Genomic DNA, 19,670 nt, shown 5'->3' on the forward strand with positions numbered 1-19,670 from the left:
GATGATCAGACTGCATGAGCCCCCTCTAGTGGATAATTAATACCTGCAAACTCCAGGCATTTCTTAGAGAAATGCAATTCCTTAATCAAACTATCTGACTTCTTGGGTGATATTAGTGCTCTGTTTACTCAAGTGAGTGTTGAAGACTGAATTGCCATTATTTTATTCCTTTTTTTTGTTTCTTTAAAGCCAAAGCCAAATCAAATGTGTAAAAAAAGCTTTTTATATGTCTAAAATATGTGACCACAAATAAATCCATGGGCAATAGCAAGATGGTTTCGTTCTAAGAGTGCTTGCCTTACACTGTTCATTTTTATATCTAGAAGTTTTGTAGCCATAGTCAAGTACATTTGCATTAGTATTCTGATGTGCAAATGGATTTTAAAAAGTTTTCATTTTCCTTTTTTAGCACAGCAAATGCTTTTGATCAGCATGAACTGAATTATTTGTAATGTTAATTTGAATTTTAATTTGATTTACATTATTTTCATTTAAATTTTTTATATTGAGCAAGATTTTTGAAATAACAATCATCAGGATTAGTGGCCAAGATTTTCATCAGAGTTGAAATAAGGGTAGAGTGATAGCCTGAGGAACTGATTGTGTGAACGCCGAGATCACTGAGTGAACTCGTGCTAAGTAAGGGGCAATAAGCACTTCACAGGGCAGTTGCTGGGCAGAAGTGGCCCACAAAATAACAAGATATGCTATCTATCTGCTTTAAAAACTGATTTTGCTGAAGCTGGAAACAATACTAAATTAGAGGGTGGCATTTTAACTTCTTAGACACATGATTGAGCAAAGCATTGTTCACTTGATTTTTATAACAGGAATTAAATTTAAGAGTTTGTATTTTTTTAGGTGCTTTATCTATGTGGAATGTTGAAAAGTTGTTGACAGATAAACTTGAAAGAAGATGTTCTGAGAATGTCAAAGCTCTGCAATGTTATTAGACCTAGCCACAGAAAATATATTTTAGCTTTAGCATTGGAAAAAGTCATCTGTTTGAAATGTGTATTACCTTTCAGTACATAACTTTGTCCGTTTGTCCATCCACCTGTCCATTCCTCCCTTCCTCCTTTTTTACTTGTTCCCTCCCTTCCTTCTCTCCTTCTTTCCTTTCCTTTCTTTCCTTCCTTTTTTTCTTTCTGTCTTTGTGCCATGCTTTCTGTCTTGCTTTCTGTCTTCCAGTACTTTTCTCAAATGCCACCTCCCAAATCATGCTGGACAGCTGTGACACTTTACCGCCTCACGTGTACATGTGCAGTAACTCATATAGGCACTGCTACTTTGTGGAAGGTGGCAATTGATGGCTCTCATTTTATTCTTTAGCAGCCCTTTGCTGTTCCTAAGCTTGTCCTCCAGCCATTTTTCTCTCCTTAACTTTCTCTCTACTTAACCTTTCCTCAAATCACTTCACCTACACCTACTACTGACATTTGAGTGACATCCTGGGAGGTGATATGTGAGACAAGTGACATTAAGACAGTACAGTCAGCCAGTCAGCTATACATTTGGACAGCTTGTGTCCATAATCTACTCCTACCTGGGAAGAGAGGTCACTGGCTTAGAGGCTATGCTGGTGGGTTGCATTAGCTGACCTTTTTTCAGTGCCCAAAGCGAGGGAGTTTGTTAATCATCATTAGCATTGTTATTCACACCTTTGTTGCAGGCATTTGGTAGTGGTTAAAAACCACTTTCTCTTCAGCTGATCTTTTTTCTTGTGACATTCCTGATGTTCATAGTAAGAATCCATTTATATATATGTGCACAGCCACAGGCATGCACACATTTATATTCATGCGTGCACACAATCACACACCTGCAGAGACTTTGTTAATTAAAGTTAACTTCCTGATGTTTTTTTAATTGCAAAACATGTTTTCTCTATTGGTCTATTTGCATTGCTTTGTTTTAGCTTCATCTAATGCACTGGAACTCCACACTGTACAGCAGCATTGATGAGGCAGTAGGGAAGAAGCACGGCATAGCTATTGTTGCTCTGTTTGTGCAGGTAAGATTCCTGTCTTGCTGATCATGCACTATCATTTGTCTGAGTTACTTTCTGTTTTCTTTCATTTTTAATGATGTTATAAAATAAAACAATGTATGACTGCTATTCAGAAGATATTTCTCTGTCACGTGTTCCATGCATGTGCTAAATAAGCAATTCTTGTTTAAATAGTATATTAAAAGTATGTTGGTTAAAGAATTGAAAATACAAAGTCAAGCCTTCTTTCTCAGTGACTCTGGTTATAAACACACCTCCACTCTCCATTCCTCTGACGGCAGAAGGAGTTATGATGTCCACCCTAGGTCTAAAGGGACATAGCTGCTTCACTGTCTCTGTAATGTGTTCTCCATTCCTGGCCAGGACCATTGTTCAGAGACTGAGAAAATATACAAAGGAAAGGGGGGGGGGGGGGGGAAGCCTAGTGACCCATTGGCACAGCCCAAAACTGTAGGATTGTGTAGGATTGTTCCTGTCTAAACACAGGTACAAGTGTGTTTCTTCACATAGGAGAAATGTGCAATAGGATTGTATTGCTTCTTCAGAAACATCAGACATGACAGTGTTATGAGTGATTGGGCAAACCCTCAGAAAAGCCCAGGAAGAGGACGCTTAAAGCTTGTTGGTGAGAAGGTGCCTTGCAAACTAGGGCATTAGCCCAACAGCCTAATTGCTGTTGAAGATTTTTTGAGGGCTGTTCCCCGTAAGAACGGTTATCAGTTTTAGTCCCCAAATACCAGTTTCTCATCCTCCTCATGAGAAGTGGCAAACTGTTCCATTTAAATTGGTTTGGAGGGAGAGATTTAGAATACATACTTAGATCAAATGGATTTTTTTCCACAGTAGTATTATTAATTTGTCGTATTTCATAATGACTTTATGAGTGCCTTTGAGCTTTACCTCTGTTTGAATTTAAAGGTACATTGGTTACAGTTCCAACATTGAGACAGAACTGCTATAAATGGATGTTAGAAAGTCTTCATTCTCTCAGCTTTGTGTCCTAGAGGGTTGTGTCATGATTGCTTATGTAAGTCACCTTCTAATTCCAGCAGAAGTAACCTTGGAGTTAGTTAGAAAGTTATATATAAGGTTCTTAAATAAATCTTGAAATCATTTTCCATTTCTGGTCTCTCACCTCAATCAGAGTTCTTAAACATTCCAGGGTGCTTTCTCAGAAGCCAAGAAGGGCTTCATATAATTAAAATTGACTGAGGAAAAATAGTATTTATGCTGTTTATTAAAGGGATGGGGAGAGCAAATTCAGTCACCATTTTTTTCTTGTTAAAGATACAGAAAATAATTGTTTTGTACTATTGTTTTCTCAGAAAAATCATTTTAAGGTCAACAGAAATATTTTCATTGACTTAAGTGACTGATCTTGGTGATTATTAAGCTAGAAACCACATCTCTGAAGTGATTTCAGTTTATTTTGCCTACTTTGAAGGTTTTAAACTGAAATCCCAGTCTGAAACAAACAAACAAATCCTCCTGGCTTCCTAGAAATACAAACTACATTTTGTTGATGATTAATTGTTTCCTTCCAGTGACTACTGTTGTGCTGTGTTCCAAAAAACCAAAAAGCGAACAGATCTTTCAGGGTCCAGCTCTCCTATTCTCACCCATATCCACTTCATTCCCCACCTCAGATGTGTACATGTTGGCAAAGAAATCAAGTGGAAGGCCCTTCAGGTTCTTTCTATTTTGCCAGCGTTGTTTTGAAGGTAGAAAGGTAGGGTCTTAGTTTGGGTAGTTTAGGTCAGAAGCAGTTCTGTTGAAATCAGTGTGCAGAGTGAACAATGTTCATGGAAAATAAGAATCTTATTTCAAAATTTGGTTTCTTTTGAAAGCCCCCAAACCTGTACTTTACAGACATTTGGTAAAGGCAAAGCTGCAGGCTTCATGGAGCTGGGCTTTTGCCTGTAGTAACTTAGAGATGCCTGTGAATGAGGGGATCTGTCATTCTGCACTCTGCATTCAGAGATACCTTGGCCCAGATTTGCAATGCTGTGGAACAAATTAAAAAAGTGTCTGCCATGTTTTTTCACTCTGTTCCTTTCTTTGTATTCTTCTGACAAAAACTGGTAAGGGCAAACTATCCTTGGCATTTATATGTCACAGTGCTGCATGATTTTGACCTTACATGCAGCGCATTCTGCAAAACAAGGTTAGTTAAGACTTATAAACTTAACTTTGCCTCCTTTTCTTGTTCTATTAGTTTCTGTCTCTGCCTTAAAGTTATTTAAACCTCATTTAATTTTTGCTGATGACTTTATTGTATGTGATATAATTGTTTGGAGTTGCCATCTAACAGTGTTTTTGGCTAATGAAAGGCTGTGTAGCTTAACTAAAAACAACTACAGAACTCGCTGTACTGGTTGATCTCTGCATTGCCTCACAGTTTCAGAAATAACAGAATACTGAAATTCATCTTTGCTTGCTGTATTTCAGATAGGGAAAGAACACGTAGGCCTAAAGGCTGTAACTGAAATTCTCCAGGACATCCAGTACAAGGTAAGGCATTGTCTGAAGAAATACTACCTTCACTGACCAGAGATGGAGTAAGTGAGGGAAGGGTATATATGAAACACTGAAGCCAAGAGAATAGTTTCAGGCTTGTCTGTAGTAAAACCACATGTGAAAGCCATAGTCCAGTGGCCTGCATCAGAAGTTTATCATTTTACAATATTTTTAGGCAATATACAGACTTAGTTACTTCCTTTTCTGACCAAAGAATAGTTTGATCTCTTGTACCAGGAACTGATTGCAAATACTACACTTTCAGTGATTGTCAGTACAGAGTCAGTGTGAACCTAAGCACTGCAGCATGCTCAGGGATCCCCAGTGGCAGCATCTCCGAACTTGTCTGGTTTTATCCATAGAGGAAAAAATACTTTAACTAAATACCCATATTAACTTGCAGCGGGAAAACAGCCAAAGTGCAATGCAGCCTTGTCAGGTGGATTGTTTGTAGGGAACCTGAAGAATAGATAAAAAGTGTAGCAGGATTGAGGTGATCTGGGTGCTCTTTAGAATTTTGATGCTATTTTGCATGACCTTGGGCAAGTTATTTAATCTCTCTGCTTCACTGTCTCTGTCTGTAAAATAGAAATAATCATGTTTACCTTTGATTATAAGGTATTTGGAGATCTGTGAGTGAAAAGTTTTCTCTATTAGCCTGGAGAGACAATCCATTCACTTCAGCGGATGCTGAAGAGTAGAAGAATGAGAAGCTGTTATTAGAAGAGAATTTAATCTTGTTTTAGTCAGATAATATATGGTAAATTTCAGGCATCATGTTTAATTTTAAAAACTAATTGTTTATTTAGATGTCTGTGAAAAAGAACAGCAGTGTACAGAGTGCTATGCAGTTTCGTTACTGAAGGCACAGTAAGATGATGAAGGTTGTGAAAGGCCAAGTCATCAGCATGTTAAACTAGTGGTCTTCGGAGGGTCAGCATGAAACATACTTTGTGCATATGTAAAATTTGCTTTCATTAAATATGTGCAACCAGCTTTATTTTAGTAGATGTTGTCTATGCTGGTCAAGGAAACGCTCACTTTGGCCCTTGGTCCACGACTTCAGTTGGTATGGAAACACTAAATTTTATGTAGAGAATTTTAAGGTTGGGATCTGAAAGGAGCCCAGGTACAAAAAGCATGGAGTTAAAAAACTGATGAAATAACCTTAAATTTAAAATACAACATACAAAAAAAAGGTGTTTGTTTAGGTGCAAGGACAAATGCCATGATGATTAAATGAAGGCTATTAATGTGGTTGCTGTGGACATGAATTCAACGCTTAACGTTATAACAACACATGGTGTGTTTTCCCTCTCCATTCATCATCGTTTTAATAAGAAACTAGAGATGAGATTGATTTGTATTCATTTTTTCAGGGAAAGTCCAAAACAATACCCTGTTTTAATCCCAACTCTTTATTGCCAGGTAGGTGCCTTTACTTACTTTTGTGTGGGTGGATTACTGGCAAAGCTCTTTATCATTTCTGACATGGGAAGATAATGTTGTCTAACACAGGAAAGAAATAGTGTCTATCTGGAAATTATCCAGTGAATGTCCATCTTGTTCCTTACTGTGCCCATTATCGGTCTCAAAAGCATTGCCTCTACAATAGAGCTGGATCATGGGGAGAGGGAGAACTGTGATACTCAAAGGTAGTTACAGCCCGTGTTCACAGCAGTAAGGGCACAGACCCATGCTGAGATAAAATAGGTCTAGAAAACATTGTCTATTTGAAGTTGATTGCAGAGGCTGGGATGATCTTGATCAAGAGAATTGTCTGCAAGCCTGAGAGAGTATCCTATAAGGTAGTAGTGTATTTTATACCTAATGGTGCTAATAGGAATATGGAAAAAGTCCTTTTGATACTTAAGGTAACTTTTCACCTGCATCATGTAAATGAAATGTGACATTGTAGCATTGCTTCAGTATATGTGGGGTTGTCAGCAAAGCTGTGGCTAGCTTTCTTGATGATTTGTTATCCCACCTGGAGGGGAGCTGTGTGAAATCCTTCCATTACTTCTGCATAAAATGGGAAGCTGATGTTCCTCAAACAGTGCCTGTTTTCACTCAAGAAAGAATGAGATTACCCACTTACCAAGTTACTTTCTGGTAGCATCAAAAGACAATACCAGTGCTATGACACCTGAATAACATATAAAGAACAGTGTCAATGGGAGGAAATTCAAATTCATGCAGCAAAAAATTAGAGAGTAACAATAAGAAACAACCACTTACTCTACCTTGTCTTGAAAAAATACATTTCTAGAAGAGAAATGTTTCTTCAGTGAATGCTTCTGAGCTAAATTCTGTGTCATAGTGGCGAGAGCTTTAAACTAATTTTCCAAAGAAACCCTGATCTATATTAACTATATTGAAAGACCATTGTTTGGGTTGCAAAGTCAATTGCTCAGCAATTAGGAATTGCAGGAATTAAGGCTGCCTGTGCCCCTTTATACATTTACGTTATAAAACATCCTTTAATTGCATGACCAGAAATTGTTTTTTACAGGACCCTGCTTCAAAGTTCCTGTTAGATGCTAATCAAGTCACATAAACCTCATTTTTAACAAGTGATATCTAACTGTGTGTTCCTCATTTTCTAGGTGCCTGACTTGAGATCATGGGGTCTGATTTGCAGAAGTGCTGAGTGCTTACAGCTGCAACTGAAGTCAATGGGAGCAGTGCTCTGCATAAAGTGCTATAGAAAGTTAACTACTCTGAGAAATCAGGTTCTAAGCATGTCATATTGCACATCTCAAATGAATAGATGCATTTGACCTTAATCTCTCTGTGTCTCAGTTCCCCAGCTTTAAAATTGGGGGATAATCTGTCCTTCCTCACCACACTGAGGTGTTGGAAAAATAAATTACTTCATGTTTTTGAAGCACTCAGTGAAGAAATGAGTGCTTTAGAAATACTCAGGAGGAAATGAAAAATTAGGTCCTTCTAACAAGCAGGATTTGAATAGCATGGATAAAAGAAGACCTAGGACCACATACTGAACAGTAGGAAAACCAAATGTTAGTAGCTGCTATTCAGGAGAATTTCATCGATCTTTGCAACTAAATGATGAAGAGTTCTCTAGAAAAATCATACATGATAATGTCACGAGACTGTCACAATGCATGCACAGGAAGGGCTGAGTTAATTCTTGCAACTCTTAACTTTTGAGTGTTTGACAATGCAACTTTCTTTCAATGGATTTTCTGTGTAATTCCCTAACTGTAAAAGAAAATTACACCAATAAAACAAAACTATTTACTGACAATCACATGCTTCATTAGGAGGGTTTAATTCTAATGATATTCCTCTGAGCTACTAGTGAAATGGCAGTGACAGGTTAGGTCAACCGAGCAAACTTATTCCAGTTCCCAGCATCCCATCCTGTCCTCGTCAAGCTGATCACAGTCTTCCCTAGCTCCCTGTCAGGGTGAACCTCCCTTTGTCTCCATTTTCTCTCTAGGTTTGATTCTTGTCCCCCCTTTTCAAATCAGGCAGTTTCTTCTACATACTTAAAAAGCTGTGTTGGGGAGTCATTGTGAATGTGGCCTGCAGCAGGAAAGGATAACCCTACTTAGTCTCACTCCTGAAGTGCAATGTGATTGGAATCTCTGAGGAATTTAATCATTAAAATCAAAGTTGTTGTGTGCAGAGTTAAAGCTCTGCTTGGACAAACTGTTGTACATTTTCATGAGAGACAACAGCATAATTCCTTGCATAAACTCTGTTTTTTTTTTCCTGTGAAATTCAAGTCCCTTTTCCAAAGCCAGGAGGCACTAGTGTATCTCAAATAAGTATGTCACAAGAATTCTGAACTAAACAATTTGAGCGGAATTGTTTTCACTGATTTTTTTCTACAAAACTAAATTCGTTCTTAAAGCATATCCTAAATACAGAATTCAGTCCAAATTTAATCACCACAGCCTTTTTCATGCCTCTACTTTGTAAATGGGATCTTTCTTACAGCTTTTGACACTGATGTTTTCTGCCTCTGTTAGCAGGAGATAAGGAGTTTAGATCTCAATCCAGTGATGAACTTTAAGCTCCATGCAGTATTGGGCTTGAGATTCTAATTGATCAGAGTGACAAGAAGATATCTAATTCCCCCATCCCTTCTTTCAAACATGTGGAGCTAGGCACAAAGGAGGGCAGATCTAACAGTTATTACAGTAGGGAATGTGGGATCAGGAAACCTGGAGGCTCTTTCCCACCTTATTATTTATTTGCTACGTAACTTTAAGGAGTTGGGCACATGTTATTTTTCACTTCTGTAAAATGACATGTTCGTCTATAAAATAGTCATTTACAGCGAGAAGTTATTGTAAAGTAAGTGAGGAGATTTACAGCACACTGACACCAAATTAACTTCTTTTCAAAGGGGAGTTAGTGACTGGACTCACATATGTTCACATGAGAAAGCAGTGGATGGTACTTGGCAGGCTATAAATTCACACCTTAGCTTACTGCATACTAACTTTGTCATATGAACAAGCCCATGGCTATCATAAGCTATCATAATTAAAAGACACAGTCCTCTTCCTTAATGTCATTAAAATTCAATAATTCTTTTAATTTCAGATCCGTTACTACGTGACTACTGGGTATATGAGGGCTCCCTAACCATTCCACCCTGCAGTGAAGGTGTCACCTGGATATTATTTCGCTATCCTTTGACTGTGTCCCAAGTGCAGGTAACAGCTGTGCTTAAAGTGACCTTAGAATATGGTTATGAGCTAAAGGTTATAGCGTGCAAATACATATACCAGGGCATTATATCTGCTTCTCCTTGAAGATCCCATTAGATCAGTACATGACTTTTCAAGTAAAGGTTAAGCTTTTTGAGTCACTGAAAGCAATGGAAAGGTCAGAGATGAAAAACCTTGTTATCATTTGTCATCTGCATTTAAAATGATTCTTTATTAAAGTAAAAAGGAAAGAAAGGAGTCAATGGGCGAAAGAAATTCAATTCTTTGTAATCGTAAGCTTTCAAATATCACTGCTTTTTGATGTTAAAGGAACAAAAAAGCACAGGGAGACGCTATGTCCTGGAGAATAAAAAATGTTAACATAGTGTAGGTTAGCTATATTGCATTGAACTCTACTTAACTTACCTTGTTCTTTTTTTTAGTTCTATTTTATAATAAATGGCTAATGAAAACTGCCTATTTCAATTTGATTTCACATATATGTATTTTTAAGTACTTTTATTAATAATACCTAACATTCACATGAATGTCTCTATAGAAGACATTTCAAACCTGTCTACAAATAATCCCAATGAAAACAGCTGGCACTGAGCAAATGAGTATGATCCTGCAGTCAGTGAATCCCAGCTGGAGAAATGTGGGTATAATCTAAGAGAAACTGTCTAGAATCCTTGAAGCTGAATGCTTTAATTTTTACTGCCTGTTCTGAAAAATGTGCAAACAGAAGGAGAAAGAAAAGCATAAAAGGTGGTAAATTAAAATTTAAATTATTTCAGCTTTAATAGTCTAAAATTTTACTAGTAATACTATCAAAATATTCTAACAACTTCTCATTTGAAATTGCCAATATTTCTTTTCGTAGGAAAACTGAATTTTAGTTCTACTCTTAGGATAAAAGCGGTAGTTCCCAATAAACTTATTTGTAAGTTAACTGCAACTTTAATATATCCTATTATGATTCTGGTATTTATTTGGTTATGAAAGGATAAATCTTATGATTATTTACTACTGAGTAAAAGAAAACACATCTACGGACATTATTAGATTCAGAATAATTTTTAAAGACAGAGTATACTTTGTAACTTGGCAGCTAATCATCCAGCTATGATATGAATAAATGAGAGGACTTAATCAGAAGCATAAAGACCACAGCTGTAAGACTGAGCTGATGTATGACTTCTTATTTCATACTTGTTATGTATTTTGTAGTCTCTATTCCCTAATTTTATATGCCACTCATAGAATTTTTAGGTATATTAATAAAGGACTTTTAGCTTAATAAATGTTACTGTAAGAATAGTAGTTTTTGTGGGCTATAGTGGAAGACAGACTGTTCATAGTATGTAATTAAAAAAAACTACAAGACCAACTTGTTTCCATGTAGATCTGTGGTGAGCTAACCAGGTCTGCTTGCATACAGTCCTTTATAGGTGACCATAATGCAGCCAACGTGCAGAAGAGGGCACAGTTCAAGCCATGCATGCATGGTGGGAGAAGGAAGTGGGGAGGATGGAAAGAGGAATTAAGAAAGCATTTTTGCTCATTTACCACAAGAAAACAAGATGGTAGAATGTGGTGTGAAGGGGATAAAACTCCATGTAAGAAATATTGTGCTACTGATGTAAAAATCCATATTTCAGCATTGCCTTTGTGCTTTAATTACTGAGCACATCTTGAATACCTCTCTTTTTAAGAGAGACCCTCCCATACATACATCATGTATGTAAGGGAAAAGAGCGTGATTCATGAGAATGGCCTGGAGCTTTAGGTGAGGGATAGCTGGCTTACGGATTGCCTTGATGAGTTATAGCATGGCCTTACGTGGGACTAACCTAAACTAAACTAAACCCAATCCAACAAGAACATTGCAGTGATGAAGGGCTTACACGTCATGGATAGCTTGGGTGACAATACTGCCACCCTGCTGCTGACATAGCATGCAGGTAGATGTGGCTCTGGAGCAGAGTGAGATTGGAGCAGACTCATGCCAAGATGGTCCACAATGCTTTGCACTCATTGTAGACAAGCATCAATTAGAAAAATCCTCATTGTTACTTATGAATACAGCAGCATTAAAATCAAGGTTGTGCAGAAGAGCCTTATTAAAGACGTGAAGGGCTGTTGCCAAGATGGGATAAAAATTTAATTTGCGTCAGATCCTCCTTTCAGATGTCATTTGGGAAAAACTATGGGGCAAGTGAGAGACAATAATTCTGCGATTTCAAAGTCAAAATGCACTGAGAGTTCTCCAGGGTGACCAAAATAAGATCTCTTTGTGGGTGCCAGAATACCTTGTTATAACCTGGGCATCCAAGTCTTTAACTTGTATTCAGCATTTTGGCTGCAATTAAGTAGCTGGACTATTTGTGCATGTGAGAGTACCTATGAGAGTACCTGAGAATAAGGGCTTTGCAGTCTGATTCTTGGAGTTATATTATTGACCTCAGTGGAATGCAGATCAAGCCTCATCTGGAAAGCTGCCTTGTGCTATTGACAGTACTCTTTTTGCACACTGCCCTCTTTTTGTGTTTTTATCATACTCACTTTTCTCATGTTAAAACGTACCACACAGAAAGAATTACATTTTGACCGCTATTGTGAGACACCTAGCGCATGTGTGTAGACAACAGAAATATAATGAGAAAAATAGAAAACTCCCTCCTAGTAGGCCTGTAAAGAGCAGGAAAAAATGGGGAAAGACTTGCTCGTGCTTCTCTCCACTATATATTTTTAAAATTGGATGTTTGTGAATAATTTGCTTTGTGGTTCACTGAAGCACAGAACAAGTACATTGTCTAAGCCAGTCAGAGCAGGGATCTTAACCAATGATGCAGTGAGGAGCTGCTGTTCTGCTGTACTCATTGTCAGAGTTAACTGGTTTTGTATTGAGCAGCTAGGTCTCTAGTCCTTTTCTCTAGCAGATTCGAAATCAAATCATTTTAAAGGACAGAAATAGTAACTAGCCCAGACAGAGTAGAAATTATGCAAAATTTGTGTAGTCTGTGAAATAAAGTACTCCGTAAGGTTCATGGTATTCTGTTCACTGGGAAACAGGTCTGTTTTCATGAAGGCATGTGAAATTTCCAAGGAAAATTAAAATGCTCCTATTTCTCATTTAAGAGAAATGTGCATAGAGAAAACATGCAAATATTCCTTATTTTGTTTGTTCTGTTCTTAAGCAAATATTTAAGTAAAACGGAATAAAGCAATATTAGGCATTGCGGAGAAGTGGTATAAACATTCATTGAAAAATTGTGCGAAATATAAACTTTGTTTTTGCTCAGTAGAAATGTGGATGTTAACATTGTGGATTTACTCTTCCACTGGGTAGAATTTGATCCTGAATTTCAGTGTGAACAGGACTGGGTCATCCTCAGGGTCTTCTGGGCATGAGAAGAACTTTTATGTATGGCTGTTTCTGTTGAACGTGTGTGGATATCCAAGGATTTTATCTGTGTCTGCCAAAAGTACCTATTTCCTCTGTAGTCCTACAAGGTGTGCTTCGTAGCACTGATTTGTGAGAAGATGGAAGAGGAGAAGGTAAATGAAGAAGGTGGAGAGGAGATAGTAAATGATCCCATGTTAGATGAAGCAGAATCAGTGGGACACACACATTCCCTTTTCCACGTGGAAATGTAGTGGGAAAAGTAGTATCAGCACAGCTGGTGTTCTTTTTAGGCAGGTGTTCTCTTTTGACAGAACCACTTCTCAAGAGTGAAGTGGACAACTGTGTATATAGAGGATCTCTGTCAGGTGGTTCTGAATCATGGTATCAAAGATTGAACAAGGAGACTGGCGGGCTCAGAAGTGATCCACCCTCCAGAGTGAGGCTGCAATTCCTGATTTCCCTGCAAACTAAAGGACAGGCATGGGGATCAGGTCAGTCGTACTTTCTTGACTGAACAAACTGAAAGCTGCTCTGTGAGGAGTACCTCCTGGAGAAAGTTTCCACTGTAGGGATTGGACAAGCATTTGTAGTTACAGCAGCAGATAGTTCATAAATGCCAGCTTTTCACAGAGTCGGCTTTCCCCTCTCTTTCATCTCTATTTATTTGAAATCTCTCATTCTCAGAAGATCCAAAAAACACCACATTCTTGTAAAATGCTCCTTCCTAAACTACATTTATTTCAGACTTTGCAGTGTTGGTTCAGTTCAGCGGTGGTGAACAAGGCTATCTTACAGAATCTATTCAGTGATTTACCAGCATTTGAGTCTGGAAGACTTTTTCAGTTCACAAGCCTGTAGTGGGTTTGTTTTCAGTTTGATTTAAAACATAAACATAAAAAACTCTTCCAAAATAAGGATCTGCCCTTAAAAACACTTTTAAAGGAGTTTAACAGTTTTTTCTGCCTTTCATCTTTTCAGATGAGGCAGCTAAGTTGCTGCCTGTATCTCAGCTGCAAGAAGCAGAGGAGTGTTGGTTTCTAGGTACAGTGGTTTTTGAGGAAAAAGCAGCAGAGCAAAGCCAGCCTCTAAATCAGCTATATAATTCTGTATCATTTATGCTGTAGAGTGGAAAACAACAATGAAAGCAGTTATCTTTCAAATTGCGATAGGAAACTATTCTCTGCAGGCAATATAAGAATAAAAATGCCATGACCTGCTGTTTAGTACCTCATTTCCTTTAATTCTGGGATCAGATTTGTATTCTCCCTTTAGTCCCACATAGGGTGTTTTTCTCTCTAATCTCTCAGCTGATAAAATGATAAATGATAAAATGATAAAATATTCCAGACTCCATTATGCTTTCTATGTAGCTTCAGTTTCAAGGTACAGCTGAGCTGGATAGCGAGGCATCACAGGGTCAGTGCAAGAAGTACAAGAGGTTCAGCCTGCATGAGTCAGCCTTCAGGTGGATTTGCTGTATCCAGCTCAGATAGTTTGTCAACATGCCAAAGTGAAAACAAATGCAGTTTTTTTAGTAATTGTAACTACTCATTTAAAATAACATACTTCTAAAAACGATGCTATTGAACAATGATGTGTAATATTGCTGAAAGATGCACTGATTTTCTTAGTCTTTTATCACATATAGCTCAATGCTGATACTGGGTTCAGAGATGAAAGCTACTGACATTTATCACCAACATAAATCAGATAAAACTGAAAAATCGCAAGAAGTGAGATTAATACGTCAAGTATTTCCTTTGGATCAACTGAAATATTTTATATGATTATTTCAAAATTATATTTGATAAAAAGAATATTTAGCACTGACATCTACAGAACCTTTGAAGTGTAGTTTCATTTTGATTGGAAAAAACATGATACTTTTCAGTGTAAAGTGCTGACAGATTTCATCTAAAGTTGAGAGTCTGATCAAAATGCTCCTGGTTTAGCAAATAATATTTATTTAAATGAAGCAACAATTTCAGGCAATAAATAAATCAGTGAAAAAAATTCGTAACTGTTTCCAGTTGACTGAGTTATTCCTGAAATGCACTTCTTTGAAGAAGACAAGAATTTATTACCCTGATGTAATAACTGTGAGGTTGGTTTGTGGGATGTAATCTACAATGGATAGGAAGGATATAGATCCCCCCCAAAATGATGAAAACATGAAGGATAAGTTTGCAGAACCATGTGCATAAAAGTTCTTATTTTTCCCTACATGTTACATGTTTTGACAGTGCTGCCAATTATTTTAAAAGGGTAATAATATTTAAATACATGGTACATAAATACTCAAAGAGTCAAAGCTGCAATAGTGACTGGGCATGTCTGCTTTTGATCATTAGTCCCATGGTGAGGAATGTATTGCAGCTTCTTCATGTTTGTTTTCTGCCTTTCAGATAGAAGAATTTCGTAGATTGAGGACACATGTTAAAGGTGCAGAACTTTTAGAGGGCTGTGATGGAATCTTAGGAGATAACTTTAGACCAACTCAGCCACTTAGCGACAGAGTCATCAGGGCTGCATTCCAGTAGCAGAAGAGGAAGAAAAACAAAAATAAATCATTATTCAGGTAAGTAAAAGCTTAGCAGAAAAATCAAAATGTTTAAATAATTTTCATTGGGGAGATTTTGCTGAAGGAGAAAAAAATGCACAGAGTACATTGTCACAATTGTAAATCTTGACTCTTTAATATTTTATTTTATCCTATGGTAAAAATAGTTTGGTTTACCTTTCTGAAATGCTAAGAATTAGGTTCTTCAGTGGCTGGAATCTAATATGCAGTTTGGTGAATTGAAGTCTTTGTGTTGACTTCAGTAGATAGTGGATCAAGCATAGTTAGATCACAGTTATTTCTTGCAGCTTTGCAAATTCTCCTACTGCAGTGAGCAGTAGCAGATTACACCTAAGGTTATGTGATAGATTTCCCAGTTATAGAGGTGTGCTGGTTGATTTCTTAATGTGTTTTTACAAGATCAATTATTGATGAGTCTTTCTAGTGTTATATATTAAGAAACAGGTTACTAATTCTGGAAGGATTTTTTTTGGATCTCTTCTCTCTGTGTTAGGATGCTGTACTTTGCCAGCCCGACAATGAATCTTGTGGAAAACCAGTGCAGATACAAGAGGAGACTGATTAATTAACTTCTGTCATGGCTAATTTTTCACATTATTTCATTTATCAAGGTAGTTGTTCCTTCTTATCCTCAGTGATGCTTCTAGCTCCCTTTGGCTCACAGAGCAAGAATTTAAGATAATTTTAGATTCAGTGCATAAGAGCTAATACACATGTGAACCTGCATTATCCACACTTGAATTATTAAAACCTCCCCTGTCATGTTCCCCCAGCCTCTATCAGTTGGAAGGAAAATTCCCTCAATACTCTACCGTTACTCACTAAGCCTCATTACACTTAGGTAATCAATGCTTTACCATAATGAAAAGCCTGATAATGAGATTCTTAGAGACTTAAATTAAAGAAAATTTGCTATCAAGACTAGCTACCATGGAATTAGTCAGTCAGACAACAACATTTATGGTTGATTTTGCAGTAGAAGTGGCCCCACCTGCCACTAATAAGACAACTGCTCTGAAAAGTCTTCAAAAAAGAACAAAAGTCTTCATTTGCTTTCTGTAGTAAGTCCTACATCTTTGTAACATAAATTAATAAAAGTTTTCATATAGTATCTTACAATGAATTTTATTTAAATAACAACACAACCATTTAAATAAAACTCATTACCCTATTTTACTGGTAGAATCCATTGTATAAAGGCATCAGCTTTCTCTTTGCGTATTTCTTCAAAGCCATGTGCTCACAAAGAGAACCAATTTATCCAGAATTTCACCTGGAAGAATACTGCTGAAAAGTTTTGATATGCACTGTAGGGTAAGGACATTTATTTGTGCATTAAGTTCTTGTCCTATCTAAGTCAATGACAGAACATCCTACTTCACTTCAGACTCTGCTATGGAGTCAAGCCTTTTCATGCTATGCTCTGGGTCCAGCCCCCAACTTCATATGAAGTTAACAAATGATCAGGCAGCAGATAACCCCTGGCACAGATTAATAATTTAAAGCTTCCAAAAATGGATGCATTAAAACCCAGTGGGAAGATTATCTTTCTTCCTGCATGTGACAGAAATTATTAAATTGGCTGGGACAGTGGCCAAAAATTTGATGAAGGTCTTTCAATATAAGGTAAGCATTGAAGTATTTTCCAAGTAAGTATTTCTTTGTATTTTATAACCTGATTTAATATCAGCATCCCAGAATTTAAGCAAAGAAAACAAAACATTGGTCTCTCCATTAATATTGTTTTCTCCTTCCCATATTTAATTTTGGGCACATCTCTAAGCCCAATTCTCAATTACATGGTTCTCTGCAATCACAAAATGTCATCAGTTAATCTTGAAATGGATGATTCAAATTTAACCCAACTTCTGCATAAAAATTACTTGAGAAAATCATAGCAATATTAAAGTACAATTTTTCTCTGAGTGAATAATGCCCTAAGGCCAATGCAGGTAATCCAAGTCTCTGTAACAGTGAAATTACTTGATACGCTGACTTTGAATTTTAAGCATGAGAGACTTTTGCAACTGCTGGAATTGAAATGTGAAAATTTCCCTTTTGCTTTCTTGTTTGAAATTTTATTACATTTGCCAACACTTACAAATAATTGTTTTAAATAATATTTATCTTGGCCATACTTCACAAAATAATCTGCAGTTTTAATTCCTAAATGATGAAATTTTTAATATAAGATGTTAGTATTCACTGTAGGGCTCTGCTAATTATGGATGCTCAAGCACTGAAAAAGAACTGTGACTATAGGCATTGTGAGAGCACACAGAAGACATGGGCTTTGGCTCTCCACACCTAACTGAATTATTTATCAGAAATTCATTTGGCCAAGTCCTCTTTTTAGTTTTGGGTGCATCAGTCCAGATAGCACAGAACCAATGAAGGGTTCACAGTACATTCTTGCTACTGAGTTTGTCTCTGATGGGCTGGGCTGGAACTAGGTATATGAAGCCTAAAAAGAAACCATGTGGCCTTGATCACCTCTAGAAGAGGAAGAAAACCATTCTACTTTGTAACACTTTCCTAGCACTGTTTTCTCCAGGAGAAAGGTGTTAAGGGACAGCAGCTCCCCATGAAGGTCAGATAGCCTCAGAAAAGGCATCTTTTGTCTTTCATAGGAATGAATGATGGTCCTTCAACTGGGAGTTCTTCTGTTGGCTGAATATTCCTATGAAGAGGCAGTAGCAGACAGGGAGATGATAGTTTGCAGGGTGGCATCTACAAAATGACCGAAGGGGGAGCATCCCCTACGTTCAAAGAGGGGAGTATCTTTTATTTTGAAGCTCTGGTATGCCGTGAATTACAAATTACAATTACAGTTATGAACACACGAGTGGACTTCTTTTTTGACATGGTGCCCCCCCCCCCCCCCCATGGCTGCTGGAACTCTCCTGTCTATAGAGTTTCCAATATTTTCTCTTTTATTCCAAGCCGTGTGATGCAGCCGCTTGAAGAACCTTAGCAACATTAGTTTCTGACTTCATGAGTCTGTCAAGGAAAGGAGACAAATGTTTCAGTGTAAGTGGTGTATAGAGAAGAGTACAAAGAGGTTGTTTAAAAGGTCTAATTAGTTTTGACTGAATCAGAATGCTGGCTCGAAGTATGCCATATTCATAAATCTTTAGAACATCTCAACTGTGGTTGAAATCTTGACAGAGCTGAGCCCTTTGTGGTTTATCATCAAATGGCATATAAGATGTTGATCTTTGATGCAATTTGTGGTAGTTTGTTGAACTGAAGGCAGAGATTACCTGAGCCTGATATACCATAGTGTGTGATCTCAGGTAAAGGTCATTTTTTTTTTGAATGTGAGGGTTTTTTTTCTCTATCGTAAGAAAGGCCGGATCTCCAAGTAGTCCCCTCCAGTTCTAGGATGAAGTCTAGCCAGGCTCTAAAGGGCATATTCAGGAGGACACAGCAGATAGAGAAGTTCGCCTGAACTTTTTAGCTGCACTTCTGTCTTTAACCACTCATTGGCTGTAGGGTAAGTAGGTTGCTGTCTAGTTGGCCTCTTTTGACTCTGCTTTTCCACAGAACCGACCTACCCAAATATGCATCTGTCTCTTATAGCCTGGGGCTAATGTCTTTGGATTCTATTCTGTGGAGTTTCTTGAAATACAGCCTTTACCAACAGTCTTTATGTCCTTTATCTCCTAGAGCTGCTGAAGTTTGTACATCCATTTCCCTAGAAAAGGCTTTTTTTTTTTTTTGCTATTTCCATCCTCTTTCAGTCATATCCACCTGTGATAGAGCCAATCAGGTGGTAAGGAAGTTGGAGGGAAAGCTCAGTGCAGATTTGTTTTCAGACATGACGGGAAAACAATTTCAGTTATATTTTAGATAGTGAAGAAAATAGAATCATAGAATAGTTGAGGTTGGAAGGGACCTCTGGAGATCGTCTAGTCCAACCCCCCTGCTCAAAGCAGGGTCGACTAGAGCAAATTGTTCAGAGCCTTGCCTGATTGGGTTTTGAATACATCCAAGGATGCAGACTGCACAACCTCTCTGGGCAACTTGTTCCAGTGTTTCACCCTCAGAGTAGAAATGTTTTTTCTTATGTTTAAATGAAATTTCCTGTATTTCAATTTGTGCCCTTGGCCTCTTGTCCTGTCACTGGATGCCGCTGAGAAGAGTCTGGCACCATCTTTACTCCTTCCCGGCTGGTATTTATGCACATTGATAAGATCCTTCTCTTCTCCAGGATAAACAGTAACAGCTCTCTCAGTCCTTGCTCGTTTGACAGATGTTGCAATATCTTAATCATCTTCGTGCCCCTTTGCTGGACTCACTTCAGTCTGTCCATGTCTCTCTTGTACTGGGGAGCCCAGAACTGGACCCAGCACCATGAATGTTGTCTGACCAGTGCTGAGTTAGGGAGAAACCTCCCTCAACCTGCTAGCAACACTTTTCCTAACACAGCCCAGGAGGCTGCTTGATGTGCTTTGCACATTG

The 19,670-nt window shown here is 37.7% G+C and overlaps 1 protein-coding gene across 1 annotated transcript in view; it reads left to right on the forward strand.

Moving 5' to 3' along the window:
• CA8 (carbonic anhydrase 8) overlaps window positions 1-19,670 on the forward strand; it is a 50,727-nt gene that overhangs the window by 21,911 nt on the left and 9,146 nt on the right. The window contains exons 4-8 of the mRNA XM_026102393.2: window positions 1,919-2,014; window positions 4,460-4,522; window positions 5,908-5,956; window positions 9,110-9,222; window positions 15,031-15,203. Of these exons, the coding sequence (XP_025958178.1) occupies window positions 1,919-2,014; window positions 4,460-4,522; window positions 5,908-5,956; window positions 9,110-9,222; window positions 15,031-15,165 (456 nt within the window). The 3' untranslated portion in view covers window positions 15,166-15,203. The remainder of the gene's footprint in view (window positions 1-1,918; window positions 2,015-4,459; window positions 4,523-5,907; window positions 5,957-9,109; window positions 9,223-15,030; window positions 15,204-19,670) is intronic.

This window comes from Dromaius novaehollandiae, chromosome 2, assembly GCF_036370855.1.
Source record: "Dromaius novaehollandiae isolate bDroNov1 chromosome 2, bDroNov1.hap1, whole genome shotgun sequence".
Taxonomy (NCBI): Eukaryota; Metazoa; Chordata; class Aves; order Casuariiformes; family Dromaiidae; genus Dromaius; species Dromaius novaehollandiae.